This window comes from Pseudorca crassidens, chromosome 12 (assembly GCF_039906515.1).
Source record: "Pseudorca crassidens isolate mPseCra1 chromosome 12, mPseCra1.hap1, whole genome shotgun sequence".
In the NCBI taxonomy this organism is placed as follows: domain Eukaryota; kingdom Metazoa; phylum Chordata; class Mammalia; order Artiodactyla; family Delphinidae; genus Pseudorca; species Pseudorca crassidens.
The window spans coordinates 91,207,266-91,228,637 of NC_090307.1; the positions used below are offsets into that span (position 1 = coordinate 91,207,266).

The 21,372-nt window shown below is 55.9% G+C and overlaps 1 protein-coding gene across 16 annotated transcripts in view; it reads left to right on the forward strand.

The window, feature by feature from the left end:
- Window positions 1-21,372, forward strand: part of EP400 (E1A binding protein p400) — a 113,378-nt gene that overhangs the window by 85,357 nt on the left and 6,649 nt on the right. For 11 of the 16 annotated variants that reach the window (XM_067701261.1, XM_067701260.1, XM_067701263.1 and 8 more), the window contains 14 exons: window positions 90-331; window positions 426-599; window positions 1,803-1,939; window positions 2,075-2,131; window positions 4,907-4,985; window positions 5,094-5,351; window positions 6,393-6,441; window positions 6,522-6,631; window positions 12,640-12,847; window positions 12,957-13,117; window positions 14,693-14,911; window positions 16,853-17,048; window positions 17,409-17,533; window positions 18,991-19,137. In XM_067701261.1, the coding sequence (XP_067557362.1) occupies window positions 90-331; window positions 426-599; window positions 1,803-1,939; window positions 2,075-2,131; window positions 4,907-4,985; window positions 5,094-5,351; window positions 6,393-6,441; window positions 6,522-6,631; window positions 12,640-12,847; window positions 12,957-13,117; window positions 14,693-14,911; window positions 16,853-17,048; window positions 17,409-17,533; window positions 18,991-19,137 (2,162 nt within the window). Of the gene's footprint in view, window positions 1-89; window positions 332-425; window positions 600-1,802; window positions 1,940-2,074; window positions 2,132-4,906; window positions 4,986-5,093; window positions 5,352-6,392; window positions 6,442-6,521; window positions 6,632-12,639; window positions 12,848-12,956; window positions 13,118-14,692; window positions 14,912-16,852; window positions 17,049-17,408; window positions 17,534-18,990; window positions 19,138-21,372 lie in introns of those variants that run through there. The other 5 variants (XM_067701266.1, XM_067701269.1, XM_067701271.1 and 2 more) reach the window with 4 other exon arrangements.

Below are 21,372 nucleotides of genomic sequence, written 5' to 3' on the forward strand. Positions count from 1 at the left end.
CGCTCCCGGTGGCCTCGGTAATCCTCCTCCGCGGCCCTGCTGCCCCCCTTCCCCGCCGACCTGCTGGCTGAAGCAGCCTGTCCGTGCAGCCGCGGGCAGGAAGAAGAAGCAGCGTCACGGGGAGGCCGTGGTGCCCCCGCGGTCGCTGTTCGACCGCGCGACGCCCGGCATGTTGAAGATCCGCCGAGAGGGGAAGGAGCAGAAGAAGAACATCCTGTTGAAGCAGCAGACGCAGTTCGCCAAGCCTCTGCCCACCTTTGCCAAACCAGCCGCCGAGTCTGGCCCCGACAACCCGGAGTGGCTCATCAGCGAGGACTGGGCGCTGCTGCAGGTGAGGCCGGCCGCGTCCTCAGGGCCCTTCGGAGGGCGGGGAAGCCGCTGACGCGCAGCACCTTGACCCGCGGCGCCTGACCTTGGTCCTCCAGGCCGTGAAGCAGCTGCTCGAGCTGCCGCTCAACCTCACAGTCGTGTCCCCGGCCCACACGCCCAACTGGGACCTCGTCAGCGACGTCGTGAACTCCTGCAGCCGCATCTACCGCTCCTCCAAGCAGTGCCGGAACCGCTACGAGAACGTGCTCATCCCAAGGGAGGAGGGGAAGGTGAGGCCCCCTTCCTGCGGGGCACGCGGCTCGGCGAGGGGGAGGGAGGGGCATGGGTGCTGGGCGCGGCCCTGAGCTGGGGCAGACACAGTCCCAGTCCCCGTTCCCGCCGGCCGGAGTCCCTGCGCCGAGATCTTGCCCGACAGAGAGCAGCCGCGCTGCTGCGTCATTTGGAAGATTCTGTGTGCTGCCTGTGGCCCAGCGCCGTCCTAGCGCTTTGTCCCCCCTCCCGGGTTGGGTGTGTAGACGGGCATGGCTCTGTGCTGTTAGCTTCATCGAAGGAGGGCCCGTCGGTGCCTCCCGCTTCGTGCATCACTGTGCTTTCCCGGGGTCTTGGCCACTGCAGCGGCTTGACAGGCGCTAGACGCTCTGGTCCCAGCCGCGGGCATCAGAGACTCTGAGTGCAGAACAGCCGAGTACGTGGTGTCTGTCATCAGGAGGCCACCTGTGGCCCCTCGAGTCCGCCTGGCTGCTGAGGAGGTCTCCAGGGCGCTGCCTTTTCTTGTCTCCCTTGAGCTGCATTTGTCTCTTTCCATTTCTCCATCTGCTCTGTCCCCGCCTTGCTGCCTCTCAGCTCCTCTCCTGTCCTCAGGAGGGTGTCTGTGGCCTCCATGCAGAAAGCCTCAGCACGCGGCGTCGGGCTGGCGTGTACCTGTGGCCGGCGCCCAGTCATAGAGCGGGAGCGATGACCGCGTCTCCCGCCTGGGACGGGCCAGGGCATGCGTGGCAGCGGCAGACATCCTGGGCTTTGATGAAGTTTGCTCCTGGGTTCCTAATTCATGGAAATTACTTATTTTGTTTCTATAAGCACGCTTTAACGAATCTTGGTTTCCATTTTTCTAAAAACAGTTGTCTCCAAACTGGGGGACAGCCGCCGCTTGGTGCCCCGGGGCCGACCAGGGTGAAGGCGCGCTGGCTGCGGGCCGCTGTCTGTGTCAGCCTGGCCACTCGGCCTCACTGCTGTCTGCCGAGCTGGCGGCGGGACGGGCGGGAAGGCGTAGCCCAGGCCGGGGAGTGTGTTTGTGGTCGGTGGACGACGGCCACCATGTCGTTGCTGATCCATCTGTGTTGAGTCTCAGAGAGAAGGGTGGGAAGAAGGGACTCATTGTTTAAGCCGGGGATTGCACGTTAGACCTCCCAGTCAGGGACCCTGTTCGCAGGGTCGGCGTCTGACCCTGCTGTGTCCGCCCCACCCTGTTTCAGAGTAAGAACAACCGTCCTCTGCGCACGGGCCAGATGTACGCTCAGGACGAGAACGCCACGCACACCCAGCTGTACACGAGCCACTTTGACCTGATGAAGATGACTGCGGGCAAGAGGAGCCCCCCCATCAAGCCTCTGTACGCGCCCGCGCCCCTGCGCCGGCTCCGTGGGGCCGGGGCTCCGTGGGGTCGGGGCTCCGTGTGTCCTTGGCCTTCCCTTCCTTCTTCAGTGCATTGTCCTCTCTTCAGTAATCCTCTCTCCGTGTGTTACAGGCTTGGCATGAATCCCTTTCAGAAAAACCCCAAGCACGCTTCCGTGTTGGCAGAAAGGTATTTCTGTATGTGTGACACAGTTTTCATCGTTTGAAATGATTTCATTTTAATGTTTTCTTAAACCCTACAAGTTCAGTGAATTGTTGTGCGAATGGCGTGTCCAGGCATCAGCTGGGGGTGGTGTCGAGGTGAGGCGGGCCGGGCACACTCGTGTCCCCGTTCACGTGATGGGGTGTCCTGCCTGCAGTCTGACAGTGTCACAGCGGCTGTGCCACCTCTCAGCTGGCATACGTCTGCTTGGCCCTGCCCTAGAAATGTACCCAGTTGACGGGGTTGGGGGTGGGGGTGAGTGTTCTTTTTATTTATTTATTTATAGCTCCGTTGGATATTTGTTGCTGCGCGTGGGCTTTCTCTAGCTGCGGTGCGTGGGCTTCTCGTTGCGGTGGTTTCTCTTGTTGTGGAGCACGGGCTCTAGGCGCATGGGCTTCTGTAGTTGCAACATGCAGGCTCAGCAGTTGTGGCTCGCGGGCTCTAGAGCACAGGTTCAGCAGTTGTGGCGCACGGGCTTAGTTGCTCCACGGCATGTGGGATCTTCCCGGACCAGGGCTCGAACCCACGTCCCCTGCGTTGGCAGGCGGATTCTCAACCACTGCGCCACCAGGGAAGCCCTGGGGTGAGTGTTCTTGCCTTGAAATTTTGCAAAGGAAGAAAAATGACTGGGTAGATGGGTAGAGAGATGGGTAGGTGTGAGAGAGCGGACAGAGGGCAAGAGAACCGTACGGTCTGAGTTGCTCGGCTCGTGGGCGTTTACTATAAAATCCCTGCACTTCCTGCGCGTTTGCCTCCTTCTAATAAAATATCGGGAGAAACACATGTTCAGACGGGGCCCAGTTGCTCCTCTGGCTCAAGCCTTCCTCGTCACCGGGTAGGTTTTGCAGATACCACCTGACACGGGCCTGTGCCTGCTGAGGGCCCCCCGGCCACACCAAGGACCAAGGCCTGCGCTGCCCTCCCGCTCCGTGCACCCCAGCCTCCACAGCCTGCTCCTCCGCCTGGCGGCTGGCTCGGCCTTGCGGGTCGCTCCATCTGGGACCATCTGTCTGGACCCGTCGGCCCCCCGCCAGGCCCTCCCTCACACGTCATCTTCTCCTCGTTGGTACTCGCGCCCCAGCCCCTCTCTGTGTTTCTTCCTGGAGTGGATCGTCTTTGCATTTTTACTTGAACTCCTTCAGCATCTTGCATGAGCTCCGTGGACGTAGGGGTTCTAGAGGCTAGAGGCGCAGAGCACATGTTCCGTATGTGTGTATTGATCGAATTGATGATGATTTCATTAATTGGTTTTCTTAACAAGAAAAACAGGCCGGGCCCGGGTTCAGCAGTGAACGAGGCGGGCCCAGTCCTGCCCTCCTGTTTCTCTCGCACAAGACACAGACTCTGAGTAATCCTTACGGAGGGCGAGGATTCATCCTGAAGGGGAACAGAACCTAGCCTGGCTGAGCTGGGGAGAAGGGACACTTGTTCCTCTGAGTGAGGGCCGGCGGGTGGGAAGGCACGGAGGGCAGGGTGGGCGAATAGAAGGCTGGCCTGCAGGATGCGAGGGAGGAGGTCTGGGGATGGTGCCCCCGCGGCGGGGAGCAGGGCAGTGCACGGGTGGCTCGCAGTTTGGGCGGAAGCAGGGGTGGCGTGAGGCCGATCGGAGTGAGCTGGAGGGCGGCTGCACGGTGAACGCAGACCTGGAGGGCGTCTCGGTGGCTCAGTTTTGTTTTTGTGTGTCTGGCGCTGGTGGGAGAGGTTGGCGGACAGGATGAGGGTGGAGCCGGGCTGGCCTTGGCCACGTGCAGGCCAGGTGCGCCGAGGGGTTGTCTCTAGGTAGTGGCCAGGGTCAGGGTCTGTAAGCAGTGGGAGGCCAGGCCGTGTGTCCCGGGAGGGAGCTGGATGTGGAGCAGGGACCGCTGCGGCGGCTGGACCGTCGCCACGCCCAGCGGTCGAATTCCCCCCAGTGGTGGAGGCCTGGGGCAGGCGGAGTGGGGAGTGCGCTGAGGCTGTGGCTTTACCACCAGGCGGGATGGAGAGACACGGGGTGAGGGGGGCCAGCATGCGAATATGGGGGCGGCAGGGTGGGTTGCAGGAGTTCCTCGAGGGGTCGGGGGACTGAGTGGACCGACGTGGGTGAGGTCAGAGAATGGGAGAGGATGCACTGCGTGAGCTAGGGCACATGACACGGGAGGGCTGGTGTCCAGAGGGGCCAGACAGGCGCAGCAGCGGCACCTGCGCCGCCCCGAAATGCAGAGGCGGCACACGAGGGCAGAGCCAGCCTCCCTGCGGCAGGACTCAAGGCTGGTAGGTGACCGTCAGCCCAGGAGCCCCTGGAAGCAAGGGTTCTGTGAGAGGCTGCGGAGGGCTGTGGGCCGCTCACGGCACTGGGCGGGTGGCCGGCTGCTCTCCGCGGGGCGAGGGCTGGCGCTCAGTGCAGGCGGGGGCAGGCCTGGCTTTGGGGGCGGGGACGTTGGTTTGCAGTGAGGGGCACGGCGCCGAGGGGCTTTATTGCCCCACGTGTTCGGGGACACGTGGTATCCAGGCGCCGTGCCGAGTGCCGCTGCTGCAGGGGACCGGGCCCGGGCCCACCTCTGGCAGGTGGTCCTTGTTGCGAGGGAGTGGGAGCCACCGTTGTCTGGGGCAGACTGGCAGCCTCTCCTGTCCAGGGCCGAGCCGCTCGGGCCCCGGCCTTGGCGTCCCGGCCCTCGGCGTCGTGGGAAGTAAGGACTTTGGATTTCTAGCGCATTTGTCTACTTAGAACTCACAGTTTATTTCGCGTTTTTCCCTTGTCTTTAGTGGAATCAACTACGACAAACCCCTGCCTCCTATTCAGGTCGCATCCCTCCGGGCGGAGCGCATCGCCAAGGAAAAAAAGGTGTGTGTGGTACAGCGGGGCGGCGGGAGGGCCACGAGAGGGGGCCAGGGGTCCCCCCCACCCCCGGGCCAGCTCCTCCACACGGCTCCATTCCCTCTTGCCCCGTAGGCGCTGGCCGACCAGCAGAAGGCGCAGCAGCCGCCTGTGGCACAGCCACCGCCACCACCGCCGCCGCCGCAGCCGCAGCCACCGCCACCGCAGCAGCCGCCCCCACCGCTGCCCCAGCCCCCGTCCGCCGGCAGCCAGCAGCCTGCGGGGCCGCCTGCCGTCCAGCCCCAGGCCCAGGCGCAGCCCCCGGCACAGCCCACGCCGCCCCCACCGAAGGCGCCCCCTGCGATCACGACGGTGGGCAGCGCTGCAGTGCTGGTGAGAAGGCACACAGAGTGGTCAACTCCAGTGCGCCCCTGTCCAGGGTCCTGTGGCTTCCAGCCCGCGGACCTTCCTCCCAGAGGAAGTAGGAGGCCAGCCCAGTCTCCCCCAGTCTCCCCCTCAAGGAAGCGCATGCCTCACCCCGTCTCTCCGGTGCTGGGTCAGCTCCGCCCTCTGGGCTGGGTTAACTGGGCAGCGATGTGGGAGACGAGGCCGTTCTTCTAGGTGGAGGTGAGCGGGAGGTGTGGAATTAGGGTTTTGTGAAGCGTGAAGAGGTCGCCCTCTCTTGTCCCTACAGACTCGAAGAGCAGGTACTGTTAGTGCAGACTTCCCTCTCCCCACCCTGCCCCACTTTCCCCCAGAGCTGTGCACACGCGTGTGCATCTTCAGTGACCGTGAGAGGAAGGTGGTGAAGTGCATAAAAACAGAAAGGCAATGTGTCGATCTTACGCACCCTGCGCTGTCGCCGCTGTGCCCTGCCGCGTTCCCTCTCTGTGTGTGCCTGGTGACACGTTAGAGTCCCACGTGGGGAAGCACTGCTGCCCGGCGCGGGGCGGTCTTGTTGTACGGGGTCATTTCCACCCCGTGTTCTTTGTTACATTTGCCGCAGTGGCGTTCGATGTGCACTTGGCAGCTCCGTCCTTCGTTGTTCAGAAAACGAAGCACCTGCCTGGTGTGAGGGCTGCTCCCTGCCCAGGAGAACAGTGGTGGGTGGTCAGGAAGAGACCTTCTGCAGGGCTGACCCCTGGGCTGTGGCCAAGTGACATTAGTCAGTCAGAAAAGAATGGAAAACAGCCAGCACAGGGGCCCTGAACTTGGCAGACGTGGGGCTCAGAAGGGTCAGTGTGGCCGGAGCCTGGTGACCGAGGGACAGACTCAGCACTGTGGGAGGAGGTGGGGGGAGGGGGCTGAAGTCAGCCATGCGGGCCGAGTAACCGTGACCAAGGGTTTGGGTTTGATCCTGATGAGGGGGAAGGCTTTGGAGTGTTTACGCAGGGCAGAGCTTGACCTGAAATTCAAATGGTTTTCTTTTTTCAGCAGGCAGGAGCCATCAAGACATCCGTCACAGGGACAAGCATGCCCGCGGGTAAGAAGTCTCACGGGCGAGGTGCCACGATTGGAGGTGAGTTCTTTCCTGCTCTCCTACCTCGTGTCCTCTCCCCGCAGGCACAGTGAGCGGAAATGTGATCGTGAACACCATCGCCGGCGTCCCCGCTGCCACCTTCCAGTCCATTAACAAGCGCCTCGCTTCACCCGTGGCACCTGGAGCCTTGACTGTGAGTTGTCCCTGATCCTGGGTGCTTTTGGTGGCATGCATGACCCAGGACGCTGCAGTAGCTGTTGGCTTCTTAAAAAAAATTCTATTCCATTGGTACAGAAAGTCCTGATCTAGTTTGCGTTTCATAAAATACTGAGGACATTGAGGGGTGCAGAGGATGGTTTCCACGTGTGCTTTCTGGGAGAGAGTGTGTTGAAATCCCCCACCGTGGTTCCAGGAGGAGGGAGGGGGTGCAAGGGCACGTCTCCAACTCCACGGACAGGGTGCCCACATGCCGTAGCGGCAGGTTTGCCCGTGTGTGTGGACATGGCGCTGTTGCACAACGGGGCACAAGGCGGGGCAGTGTGTTTATGGGTGTCTAGGCCCATGCGTGGGAAGCAGGAAGGGGCCAGATGTGGGCAGAGGGAGAGACGCAGAGCCACAAGACCTCTGAGCATGTAACCAGAAGGAGACAGGGCGCTCACCTGGACGCACCTGCCGTCTGTGGTGTCACCGTAGAAAACAAAAATAAATGACGGAAATAAAGGAGTTTACATTTACATCCTGAGTTGCAGTTTAGTCACAGATCTAAAGACAACATGTGGCCTGAGTGAGAAGCTGCTTCAAAGTCAGCAGTGCTTTGGCAAATAGAGTGATGTCCCTGTTGGGTTCTGAGGAATGTGTTTCCTATGAAGGTGGTGTTGGTAGTGAACTAGACAGTGTGGTGTTGGGAAAAGGATGGACACATAGATCCATGGAGTAGGATAGAGAGTCCAGAAATAGACCCACATGTACATAGTTGATTAATTTTTACTAAGAGTGCCGGGCGGGACTCTTAGTGCAGGGAGGGACTTCCTTGGTGGTGCAGTGGTTAAGAATCCGCCTGCCAATGCAGGGGACACTGGTTCAAGCCCTGGTCCGGAAAGATCCCACATGCCGCAGAGCAACTAAGCCCGTGCGCCACAACTACTGAGCCTGTGCTCTAGAGCCCGTGAGCCACAACTACTGAGCCCACGTGCCACAGCTACTGAGCCTGCGCCCCTAGAGCCCGTGCTCCCCAACAAGAGAAGCCACCGCAATGAGAAGCCTGCGCACCGCAACGAAGAGTAGTAGTCCCCGCTCACCGCAACTAGAGAAAGCCCGCACGCAGCAACGAAGACCCAACGCAGCCATTAATTAATTAATTAATTAAAAATAGAGAGGAGAACTCTTTAAAAAAAAGGAGGGGCTTCCCTGGTGGCGCAGTGGTTAAGAATCTGCCTGCCAATGCAGGGGACACAGGTTGGAGCCCTGGTCCGGGAAGATCCCACGTGCCGCGGAGCAGCTAAGCCCGTGCACCACAATTACTGAGCCAGCTCTCTAGAGCCCGTGAGCCACAACTACTGAAGCCCGCACGCCTAGAGCCCATGCTCCGCAAGAGAAGCCACCGCAATAAGAAGCCTGCGCACCGCAACAAAGAGCAGCCCCCGCTCCCCACGACTAGAGAAAGCCCGCGCACAGCAGTGAAGACCTAACGCAGCCAGAAATAAATAAAATTTTAAAAGAAAAAAAAGAGTGCCGAGGGATTTCAGTGGAGAAAGGGCAGTCTTTTCAACAAATGGTGCTGGAGGAACTGGGGAAACGTTCAAAGCCGAATGAACTTTGAACTGTTACTAATACTGTATATGAAAAGTCACTCAAAGTGGATCATGGGCCCAGATGTAAAACCCAAAACTATAAAATTTCTAGAAAAAAACATAGAACATCTTTGCTTGGTTTTAGGCAAAGATTTCCTAGGATCCCAAAAGCCTACAAATTATGAAAAAAAATACATGAGGCTTCATCAGATCAAGAACTTCTGTTCTTTGGAAGATACTGTTAATAAAATGAAAAGCAAGGCATGGAAAATATTTGAAGAACATATCTGGTAAAAGACTGGTACTTAGATTATACAGAGATTTTTTCAATCAATAATAAGAAAACAAACAACTTTTAAAAGTGGACAAAAAATTTTTTTTTAATGGACAAAAGATTTGAGCAGTTACTTCACCATGGAAGATACATATGGAGATATATATATATATATATACACACACACACACCATATGGATAGCAAATAAATAGGAAAAGATGTTCAACATTGTTAGTCATTAGGGAGATGTAAATTAAAGCTACAGTGATCTGCTACTGCTACACATCTCTGAGAATGGCTTTAAGAAAAGAAAAACCTGGCAGTATCAAATGCTGGTGAGGATGCAGAGCAGCTGGAATCCTCATTGCTGATGGGAATGCAGAACCTTAGCAGTCAGTCTGGAAGACAGTTTATTTCTTACAAAATTAAACGTACACCTACTCTCCAGCCTATCAGTTCCACTCCTAGGTTTTCTCCCAAGAGAAATGAAAACACGTCTGCACAAAAACACCTGAGCGTGAATGTGTTTAGTGGCTGTGTTCATAATTACGACGTAAGGGAACAGCCCAAATGTCCTTGAGCAGAAGGGAAGATGGTGCACCCGGCCCATCTGGCACTGCCCAGCGGGGCAGGAGACTGCTGGCACGTGCGGCTGCACGGCAGATCTCAGTGGCATTGTGCTGGCTGATAGGAGTTTTGAAAGCCTTCGTGTGTGTGTGATTCCATTTAAACCACATGGAAAAGGCAAGGCTTTACGGACGGAAAACAGAATATGTTCTGTATCTATCTGGTGGCTACTCGGCCTCATACATTTATAAAAATTCACAGAACTGTATTCCTGAAACAGGTGAATTTTACTGTACGTGAGTTACACCTCACGTAAATTGGGTTTAAAAAATTAGAATACTCTAAGCAGTAGAGTGACTATGAAAACAGTTTTTCTAGAATGTGACTGTGGATTATTTCATTCATTTTTCTTTCTACTTTGTAGTAAACCACTTTACACTCAGCCAGTTCACTGAATACAGAAGCTATTAGTTAGCCTGTGGCATTAGGATCATTTCCTATGACCAGTGTCACTACTTCCGTGAGGGTGGCAAGCCCAGATCATTGCACTTGGTATTTTATTTTGAAAAGACCTATTTCTGTAGTCATATTTTTAAAAGATAAAGCAATTTATCCACAATGTATTTTTTGAACAGCTCTTACAGGCAAGATTCTCTCCCTGGTGATGTGGGGCTAGAAGTAGGACTCAAACACACGGCTCGCTTTCATGGGGTTCTTACAGTCAATCCTGTGGCCACACCTAAAAGAGGTACAGGTAACAGGGAGGTTTTCTGGAGAAGGGAGCATTGGGCTTCCACAGAATAGGAAGATGTCATCCACCAAAATGGCTCTTTGGAAGGCAGGGCAAGTCGTACAAGCAAAGGTTCAGTGGTGGGAAAGTGAATGGTGTATACTGGGCACAGCAGGCGGTTCTGTTTGGACGGAGCACAAGATGCATTAGCAGAGAAGCGGTGGTTCCCACAACCTCTCACAGGTTCTTGAGCGGCTGCGCGTGCTTGGTCTTGTGTGACGGTGAGCCTGGGCTGTCATGGTGTTTGGATTTCTGGCTGAAGAATGTGGGTTCCATTCACCAGGTGATGGGGAGCCCTTGAAAATGTTTGAGCAGAGGTGTGTTTTAGGGAAATTCATGTGATGTTTTATGTGTAGAGTAGATCATTGCAGAAAAGGTTAGAGAGGAAGCTATTTCAGTAGTGCGGGAAAGGACTTCTGTTTCTGGTGATAAGGTGAGTTGAGTTATTTATACCACTCTCCTAATGAAAAGAACTGAAATTATTGGATAAAATTTTTAAGTATCCTCTTCAAAATTTCAAGGAGCTGACAAAAGAGTAAATAATTATTGGGCCAAAATCTAAGGGAAGAGGCAACCCAGAGAGATACACAGGGTGCCCTTGTGTCCGCCTTGGAGTACACTTCACCTTCTCAGACAGGGGGACCCCCCGTTCAAGCCCAAGGCTCGACTCACCCAGGTGGAGAGTCTAAAAGGAGGCATTGATGCCTTGAGACAGGCCCCCAAATGGCTAAGTCCTTAGGGCAGGGTGAACCGGAAGTAAAATCCATCATGCTGAGCAGAGGGTGGGGCGGGGGCTCTTCCTGTGGAGCTCTAGCCCCAAGTCAGCTGTCAGTTTGCAGCTCACGTTGATGGCTCCCCAGAAGGGCTCCCAAAGCCCCTCAAATCATGTGACGTAGACCTGGATGAGCAGTGTTCCTGGGTAAGTGGCCAGAATCGAATGCAGATTCTCTGGAGGAATGTGCCTTCAACCTGGACTTCTTAGAATGTCCACAGTGATTTCCAGGTATAATGAGCCGCATATAATAGAAGATAACCAAACACACGGAAAGAAGGCACCATGAGTGAGAACCAACAGAAGCAACAGACACTGGGCAGATCCTTAAAGACTTGAGATGGTGGGGGTTAGCAGGCATAGATGATAAAACGGTTATACTTTCTATTTTAAAGAAATAAAAGAGAAGCTTGCGAATGTCTGTAAAAACCAGGAAACTATACTTAAAAGAATATAGAGAACTTTAAGAAATGAAAAGTATGGTTACCAGCATTGAAAAATAAATGTCTTATAATCGGGCTTAATATCACTTTCCACACAGCTGAAGAGAGAGTTAGTGAACTGGAAGATAAATCAGAAGAAGTTATCCCGAATGCAGCACAGGGAGACAGCAGATGGAAGTACGGAAGAGAATTTAAAGCCACGGAAGATTGAGTGAGAGGATGTAATCAGAGGTTAATCAGAGTTCCAGACAGAGAGAAAGTTGAGCAGAGATAGTATGTGAAGATGTAAGAGTTTCCCAGAACTGATTGATGACACTGATCCGTATACCCCGGTCAGGGATGATGAAAGGGACTCCACGCTTACATAATGCCAACGACAAGGAGGTCTTCAAAGCAGCCTGAAAAAGTCAGGTTGCCTTCAGAGGTACAGCTGCTTACTTCTCAACGGTGGTAATGAAGCCAGGAACCAGCTCCTGGAATGGAATGGCATCTTCACTGTAGTCGGAGAGTATAACTGCCAGCCCTGAGAATACCTTGAAGAACAACCATTTCCCAACAAAGCCTAAGAGAGTTCCCTATAGATCTCGCCCACACGAACTAATTGAGGTGCAAACGGACTTTGCGAACAGCAGTAACTCACTGTAGGGTCAACAGAGGCAGACGTGACATACACGATGCAATGACGTGAGCAGGGCTAGGGATGTTGAAACATTCCAGAATCCCTTTATTGTTCAGGAAAAGTGTGAAATTATGGATTAGACTTTTGTAAGTTCTTGATACAATTTTTAGACAAGCCACCAAAAGAATAAGAATAGAGTATAACTTCCAAACTTTGGGAGGGGAAAGTGGGATGAGAAGAAAGTAATGTGCAGGAAGGCAAGAAAGATGATTAAAAGAAATACGGAACAGGTGAGTTGAACAGAAAGCACAGAATAAGATACTGGATTTGGATTCAAATAGGTAATGAAATGTAAGATTAGGGACAAACTAAACAGGAAAACATAATGACCGTCTGCACCAAGGGGGCCAGCAGGGGCCAGCGCCACATTTCAGGGTGCTTTCAGAGGCGGACTCGGTGGAGCTGGGCCCAGTCCGCTGAGGGGCTGCGGCGGCCGTGGCGCCAAGGGACGAGGACACAGCGAGGCCAAGTCGAGACGCCGCGCGGGTCCAGGGCTGCAGCCTCCGCAGCTGCCTGGGGATGGCCGTGGGGGGTTAGGGGCCTGTATGTTTCCGGGGGATGAACACGGGCATCTAGATGGTTCCTGGGACCAAAAGGTCTTTTGAGCGAGGACAGCGGGACGGGGACAGGCAGTGTTTTAGACTGGGGGCGGCAGCGTCGTGATCTTCCCTTCTGCGAGCGACCCATCCACGCTAGCCCTAGGCACAGGCTTTGAGTTCACAAGGGAAACAGTCTCTTAGCAATCTGTCAAAAGGCCAGAATCTGGAATGTGCTTCGTTTTCTAGGATTTAGCGTTTGATGCCCTTTTCTCTTCACCCGACGGCTATAAGGAGTCTTGAATGTTGTGCAGCAGCCTGACGCTTTTCTTCTCTTCGCCTTTTCCAGACCTCGGGAGGCTCTGCTCCTGCCCAGGTGGTCCACACCCAGCCTCGAGCAGTTGGGTCCCCCGCCACGGCCACGTCCGACATGGTGTCCCTGGCACCGACTCAGGGTGTTCGAGCGGTCACCTCAGTGACGGCCTCGGCTGTGGTCACTACCAGCCTGACCCCGGTGCAGACCCCGACCCGGTCTTTGGTGACTCAAGTGTCCCAAGGTAAAGGCAGGGCTGGTTTCCTGTGTGGCCTGTCCCGCTCTTCAGGCCCCTCAGGGCTCAGGCTTGCACACGTGTGCGGGGCCGCAGTCTCACCAGACGACCTCTTCAGCCACAGGGGTCCAGCTTCCGGGGAAAACCATCACTCCCGCGCACTTCCAGCTCCTGCGGCAGCAGCAACAGCAGCAGCAGGCCTCGCAGGTGCAGGTCCCGCAGATCCAGGGCCAGGCCCAGGCGCCGGCGCAGATCAAGGCGGTGGGCAAGTTGACTCCGGTGAGCGTCCTCTAGAAAACCGAACACACACACTGTGTGATGATGCCTTGGTGTGTCATGTGATTCAGAGTGTGTTTTGCACAGTCCGCCATCGTCTTTATGTGGGAAGTGTGTTTGTGTTGTCTTTAGAAATCACTTTGCACACAGGGCCGCTTCCATGATCACGCGACCAGCTTGTTCACAGCTCTCTGAGGCCTTAATCCCCATTTCCGGATGGATCTTCCCACTCGCTTGCTTGTGCTCTGTGCTCAGGCTCTGTGCTCTTTTCCCAACCTGAGAAAATGTCAGTGAAAAGTATTCCTCGACAGCTTTAAGAGACGAGGTGGTGGAGCTTGGCTTCCTGAGGAGTAGCTCGTGTGCGGTGTCGTTTCTCTCATGTGGGTGCTGATGCCCCTGAATCTTGCCAGTCTGTGCACGACCTGTGCTGTTACATAAGTAAGCACGTTCATTTTAAAAGGAAATGCTATATTCCTGCCACAAGTGGAAAAGCATTAGTACTCAACACAGAAAGTAACCAGAAAAACGTTCTGAAGATGGTACTTCAGAATTCCAGCTCGCTGTCGGGCCTGCCACAGTAAGTACCTGACCTCGGGCCTGCCCCTTGTGGGTGACAGAGGGGACGAGGGCGCTGGAGGGCGGTGAGGACGTGCGAGCACCAGCTGAGACTTCTTCGTCCCGGAGGCACCCGAATGTGCGCCAGGGAAACGAGGCGTTCCGTCCTCCATCACACCGGCCACAGCTCAGGGGCGCGAGGCCACACGTGGCTGAGCCCGCCACATTGGACAGCCCAGCTCCAGAACGTGTCCGTCACCGCCGAAGCTGGCGACCAGCAGACAGCGCTGAGTTAGGGTCCTCCCGCCCCACGGCCTTTCCTTCCCCCCCCCCCCAACGCTCCTCGCGCTCTAAGGCGGCGGGGCCTTCAGTTGCCCCTGCTCCCCTCTTGCAGCTGCTCAGAGCCCCACGCACCGGCTCGCTTGCCTGGTCCTGTTACTCCCTTCCCTTCCCTCTCCTAAACCAGCGGCAAAGTCCTTTTCTTTTTCAGCACCTTGAACGAGATCGGAGGGTCGTGAATAACTCAATATAAATTTCCTTAAAACATTTTTATCCCCTAAAATATTTCCTGAGCTATCTTTATCTTGATATTTTGACTCCTTTTAAAGACATGGGTTTATTTACCAATTAAACTTTCATTTGGAGGCAGTTGGAGCACAAAATTTAGAGCTCGTGCTTACCTTACGGTACCTTGTAGAACTTCAAGAGCGACTACAATTTTAAGACTTAACGATTTGGGGTGGCACCACAGATGCGAATCGCCTTTGCTTGTAAGCGATAAGAACCCAGGAATTTTGCTGTGCATTTGCTAATCTGTGAGAATCACTGTTGCTAGTTTTCATCAGTGGTAAAGGGAACATTTAAAAAATGTTGGCAAGGCCTGGAGGATGGTTTGCATACTGCACGTCAGCAACTGTTTACTTCGACATTGAACGGGTAGTAGAACAGTAACTTAAAACCAAGATATATACGAAATGGAATGCAGTTGACGTTGATGAAAAGATTACTTTATCTGGGTTTTAGGAACACCTGATCAAAATGCAGAAGCAGAAACTGCAGCTGCCCCAGCAGGCGCCCCCAGCACAGGCCCCGCCGGGGCCCCCGCAGCCAACGGCACAAGTGCAGGTGCAGCCCCCGCAGCCCACGCAGCAGCAGAGCCCCCAGCTCACCACGGTCACGGCCCCGAGGCCCGGCGCCCTGCTCACGGGCACCACCGTGGCCAACCTCCAGGTGGCCCGGCTCGTAAGTTCCGGTCGATACGCTTGTTTTTCCAGAGCAGCGTCTTCTTACGTTTTAACTGAACCGTTGTTGCTCGCTCAGGCTCTTGCAGGTATTGTGGCGGAGTGACAAGTAAAGGCACGGTCGTTCCCCCAGGAACTTAAGTTCTCCTCGGAGAGGGTGAAACAGCACGTGGGAGACATTTACACAGTCACGCTTTCCAGAATGTCGGTGTCGCAGAGCTTATGGTGGCCTGAGAGGCTGGGGGTGGGGTGGGGAGCGAGCCCGACCACGGAGGGAGAGCAGGCTTTACGTGGGGGGGCAACGGGAGGGCGAGGTGTGGCCCCTGGAAGGTGTCCCGGTGCTGCTGGGGCAGAGGCCAGGCACGAGGCCTGTGTGGTCAGAGCAGAGGGGAGGTGGAGGGGCGAGTGAGGCCCCAGAGCCAGACTCAGGGGTCGCGGTGCTCTGCAGGCCCAGAGAGGCATCGAAGGTTTCTGAAGGAGGGGACGATGGTGTGGTGAAGGGGGTGTCTGGGAACGCCAGCTACATTCGGCACGTGTCGAGGGGGTGTCCTGGAGCCCAGATGCTGCACATCAGGCAGACCAGTGCCCAGCGCGGGCGGCTCCCTTTCTGGCACTGGCGACGGCTAGCATTAGGGCTCCTGCTCTGGGTCAGGTGCCGCCGTAGGCTCTCCGCCTGTCACCTGATTGGTGCTGAGGCAGGAGTGGGTGCTGTGATGCTAGCTCCATTTTGCAGGTGCAGAAACCAAGGCATACACCTTCAGAACTTACCCAGATCTTACAGCTTGTCACCCACAGCACAGCTGTGATCCGGGGCTCTGGGGGCCCAGGCTCTGCTTCCCGCGTGCTTCACTCCACTTTTAAGTCTGTAAGAGAGGGGATAGAAGTGGATAAAAACTGTGAAAGCAAGCTTGGTGTTACCTGTGTTCACAAGAAAATGCCAGTTCAAACGAGCCGAGTGGTAATCGCGCATGACGGCCCGCCTCAGGCAGCCCAGGCCTCGGGCGGAGGGCTTGCCAGCAGGAGCCGGCTCCCCCGGAGGGGGTGGTAGTCAGTTGAGCTAAGAAACATGCCCGTTACTTTACCCAGTGATCTTGTTTCTGCTGTATCCTAAAGAAGTGATAGAACCAGTACAAAGTAGTAAACGTACAGACTTGCACCAGGAGTGTTAGGGGACCTGAATCTCCGTTACTGGGGAGCTGACTACATAGACTGTACAGCGTGCGCACAGCGGGGTCGTGCACAGCTTTGGAAAAGGGGTTGTAGAAGGAGGAGAGCTTACAGATACCTAGAACTCATCCCACTTTACACACTTTCCTGGCAGGCCGCACAGATAAGGACAAGGTCTGGGGGGCTGGGTGTCGTTTCCACATTCACATGTGGGCACCTTAGGGCTATGGCTGATTTTTACTTCCTCGTATTTTCTTAGGTAGTCTGAGTTTTTGTATGTATAAAAACGGATCTATTTCCATTTTCCTTTTAAAAAATATAACTTAAGGAAAAAAGTGCTTGGTAGCCGAGTGATAAGCAAGTCGCAGGAGGTGGAGACCGAGAGTGGCCCTTGGTGGGAGGCCGAGGTCGTAATTTCGGGCTGATCTTCCGTGGCCGCTGAGGGATAGGAGACGAGCGTAGGAAGTGTGGCAGGAGTGGGGTGCTGTCAGGCTCTGAGATGCAGGAGGCAGAGACGCTCGCTGTGGGACAGGAGCGCATCTGAGCAGCAGTGCGCCCGGGCGTCCGAGGGCCGCCGAGCCCCGCTCCCTGTGTCCGCTGGTGACGGTCAGGGCACATAGGCGGCCCAAAGTGAGCTGTTTTCCATTAGCTGACCGCCGCGCAGCACCTTTGTGAATGTGTCAGTTTCTCACCACCTGACCGCTGGTGGGGAAATGTCTGCAGACGTGTGGAATGCTGAATGTCTCTGGACTCTCCCGTTGTTTTCACTGTCTAGACCCGGGTCCCCACTTCACAGCTGCAGGCTCAAGGGCAGATGCAGGCCCCGGCGCCCCAGCCGGCCCAGGTGGCACTGGCGAAGCCCCCGGTGGTGTCGGTGCCCGCAGCCGTGGTCTCCTCGCCGGGCGTCACGACGCTGCCCATGAACGTTGCTGGAATCAGTGTGGCCATCGGGCAGCCGCAGAAAGCCGCAGGTGCCTGTCTCATGCCACCTCTCGGCCCCCGCCGCTCCGCGTCCAGCCTTGAGTGGGGCTGACAAGCCTTTTCTAGTTAGTAGCTGTGGCCCGCAGCCATCTCGGGTGTGTCACGGTGTATTTTAGCAGAAGTGTCCCTCGATTTAACCGTTCACGTTCTTAACTTGCCCACCCTTTGTCCAAATGTCGTTGTGGACCTGGAAACATTTTAAGTAGATGTAAGGCGGGCTTTATTCAGCTTAGCACCATTTCAGCGTGTAGTTTTCTGTACAGAGATCACTGAAGCTGAACTCACTGTGAGCCCTGAGACCTTGTCCCTACTTGGCGCTTGTGATTCAATGACCTGACCTGTGTTCTCAGGGCAGACTGTCGTGGCCCAGCCTGTGCACGTCCAGCAGCTGCTGAAGCTGAAGCAGCAGGCCGTCCAGCAGCAGAAGGCCATCCAGCCGCAAGCCGCCCCAGGCCCGGCCGCCGTCCAGCAGAAGGTACCGGGCTCCCGCTTGACCCCTCTTCACGTGAGCCAGGCCCCGCTGCCAAGCGTGGGATGCACGGAGATGGATAGGGTTCCGAGCCAGCCCTGCGTGGCTGCCTGGCCTCCACGCACCGGAGACCCCATGGCTGTGGCCTTGGGCTGTACGTAGGACGGCCTTGGGGCTGGCCCTGGAGGGAGGGCGTGGTTCATGAGAGGGGGAGCCCCCATGTCCTGCCGGCTCGTGGGGGCAACTGTGAAGGACGCAGGCTGTGGAACTGCATGACTGGGAGGGGCCGGGAGGACTCGGGGAAGCATGTGTAGCTCCTGGTGTGCGACCCGTCTGGGTGCACAGGAGCCAGCTGTGTGTGTGCGTGTGTACGTGTGTGTGCATGTGTGTGTGTACGTGTGTACACACGCGCCATCAGCGGATGGACGGAGGGAGGGGAGAGGGGAAGGGGTACTGTGAGAGGAGTGCTGTCAGCGACCCTCTGACTCAGAAGGCTGGGAGGCAGCTCTGAGCTGATTGAGGCCCCAGGGGCGAGTCCTCCTCAGAGGCGGGGGTTCGGGGCTGCGCTGGCAAGCAGGAGCGGAGTGCAAGGCGCTCTGCTCCCCAGGGCTTCTGCCTCCTCTGCTCCTGGTGGCGCAAAGCCCGACGCACAGATGATGGCGTCTGGGCTCTTGACCTTCCTGTTGCATCTGTGCTGTTTTCTGAACCGGAGCGAGCCAGCGCCCTGTCCCCATGTGCTGAGGGCTCTGCAGGCGGCTGGTGCCCCTTTCCAGAAACTGACAGACGCGCAGAGACGTGAAGTGACTTCTGGGGTGGGGCGTGCCGGGCTGGGAGGCACTGTGACAGGACGGAGACCGGGCTGGGTCATCGCGGGGGCTTAGCCAGCGTCTGAAAGAGAGAAGGAGAAGGGCTTTAGCCAAAGTGCCAGTCGGTATGTTCACGTAACTTGAAAGAAGACTTCTGAGACGTTAAAAGTGTCCATAGCTGTGGCTTTGTAAACCGAATATATGGGCCACATACACGCATGGCTTTCTGAATAGTATTTAAACGCTCCTGGCAGGGAAAATGGAAAATTAGACTAAATGTGTAAAGATTGTGCGTACAGGTTTGTTTCTGTTTGTGCTAAATAGTTTTGAGTATGGGCCAAATTCTTAAAGTTAGATTTGGGAAACGGTGTGTGTTTTCTGTATTGTCAAGTTCGCTCACTTACATGATGAGCAGACGTGGCACCAGGTGCCTCAGAGGATGGGAGATGAAGCCCAGCCTGGGCCATGAGGGGACCTCCCAGCAGGGGAGGAGATGACCCAGGACCGGGCCCCCCGGGGGGGCAGCAGCAAGAACACAGGGCAGCGGGCGGGCAGCGCCAGGAGCCGGGGTGGTCACGCTGCGGGCGTCTGGGGGGCTCTGAGAAGGGGACGCAGAGCCTTGCCTGCTCTAACCCTGGGCGGCCTCTCTTTCCTCAGATCACAGCGCAGCAGATTGCCGCTCAGGGCCAGCCACAGAAGGTCACCTACGCCACCCAGCCAGCCCTTAAAACCCAGTTTCTCACCACGCCCATCTCCCAGGCCCAGAAACTGGCTGGGACCCAGCAGGTGCAGACCCAGATCCAGGTGAGCAGCGGGGAGCCCGAGGGCTGGGAACAGACGCAGCAGGCACTCGGAGGTAGAGCAGGGGGGCGCCACCAACCAGCGCCCCATGGAGGGGGTCGTGGGGCCCTGCAGCGTGGCCTGGGGACTGTGCTCAGGTCCTGCTGCGGTGGCAGCCTTTGTGCTGGTGAGGCTCCTGCAGGGGTCGTGGTCGTCCCTCTGCTGCCGCCGGCTGCCCGGCACTGGCCAGCCCAGCATTGCACGTCTCCTGGGTCCCGGCACACGCGTGACGCCCGGGACGGGGTGCGGGGCTGTGGGCACGCCCACCCATCGAGCTCCTGTGGTCCCTCAGCCTCGGCCCGTGCCGGCCTGCCGTCTGCCTTCCTCTGGCAGCGGTGCGAATCTGCTGACCGTCGGGGCCCCTCCCTTGGGACGAGCCTGTTCGGGGGCTTCCCGGTGGGGCTGTACGTCCCGGGTGTCTGCCTTTGGGTCTGTGTGTCACACTTCTCCCAGCTTGTGCCTTACCTGCTCACTCGCTTTACGAACGGAGCTTCTGGATTTGAGTGTATTGGAATTTATCAGTCTTTTTGTGTCTGAATAGTGCCTTTTGCGCTTTGCTTAAGAAATCCTTCCCAGAGGTCGTGGTGCTGTTTCCTAGATCATTTCTAAAAACTTGATAATTTTTTTGTTCACATTTATGTCTTTAACCTTCCTGGAATTGGTTTTTGGAGATGATCCAAAAATAGGGGTTCAGTTTAATTTTTCCACGTGAACACAACGCCCTGTTACTTTCACACTACTCATTCGGGGGTCCCTTCTCTCCCCCGACCCACCGTGTGACCAGGCACGCGTGACGTGCGGTTCCTCGGGGGCTTCTCTGAGCACCGTGGTCTCGGCCCCTGTGAGCCCACACTGCCCGCTTTTCGCCACTCTGCTGCACGGTGATTCTCGGCATCCACCTCCTGCTGTCGGGAGCATCCTGCTTTCCCGCTCTCTGCACTTCCGTATCGATTTTGAGTCAGCTTATTTAGTATACGCACCGTGGTCAAAACTGATGGCGTTTTTGTTAGAACTGCATTGACTCTGTAGATCAGTTTGGGGGAGAGTGGGCATCTCTACAGTCTTGACTTCAGATTCACCAACATGATACATCATTTGCTGTTTCAATCTTCTTTAATGCCCTTTAAGTAAGTTTTCTGATTTTTTTTCCATAAAGATCTTATTGCGTGTATTAGATTTATTCCTAAGTGACGGGCGTTTTCTGATACTCTGCTCTAAGTTCCCTCTTTTTGTCTGTGTCTGTAGGACACTGTATGTTGACTTTTGAATCCCACAGCCTCAATCTGTTCTAGTTGGTTTGCGTTTCCCTTGTGTCGATCACATCACCTGTGAGTCCTGGCGGCTGGCATCTTCCCCTTCGTCCTTCTGTTTCTTATTCCCGCCTCGTCGTGCTGGCGATGCCCGCAAGGCAGTGTGACAGGTGCAGACAGGAAGCTCGGCCACATGGCTCTCCTCATGGTCGTTCTGCGGGTTGGGTTTTTAAAATCACCCTTCAGCACAGTAAGAAAAGTCTCTTCTTTATCTAGATTGCTACAACTTTTTGTTCCTTTGGTTGTGGTGTTTTGTTTCTTTACAAACCCTCTGTCTGCACCCCGCCCCTCGTGGTCCCTCCAGTCTCGAGGCTTTGAGCCCATCTGTGTGCCCATGAGTCCAGATTCGCATCTGCGGCCAGCTCTCATCTCGCCCAGGGTTTTAATCCTGGCTGCCTTTGGACGGCCCCCTGGAGGTGTGTGCCTCTGGTACCTTAGCCCCTCCTCCTCCAGCTCTGGGACAGCAGTTCTGTCTTCCCTGACCTTCAGCCTTTCCTGGGCCAAACCCTCCGCTGCTCTTCACGCTCCAGACCCGGCCCAGCACGGATCCTGCAGTGAAGTGCGCTGAGACGTGCTTTGTGGCGGCGTGGGGTCCCTTTGTCACCTCTAGGTCAGGTTTATCCGGGGTGTTGTGCCTGCTAGTCGGCTTCTTCTGTCAGTTATGAGAGGGGTGAGTTAAAATCTCCCATTCTGGGACTCCCCTGGCGCTCCAGTGGTTGGGACTCCGTGCTTCCACTGCAGGGGGCGCGGCTTCCATCCCTGGTCGGGGAACTGAGGATGCCACATGCCGCCTGGCACAGCCCAAAAAATGGAGGAAAAAACCCCCTCCCATTCTGGTTATGGGTTTATCTGTTTTTCCTTATATTCCTTTCTACTTTTGCTTTTTATA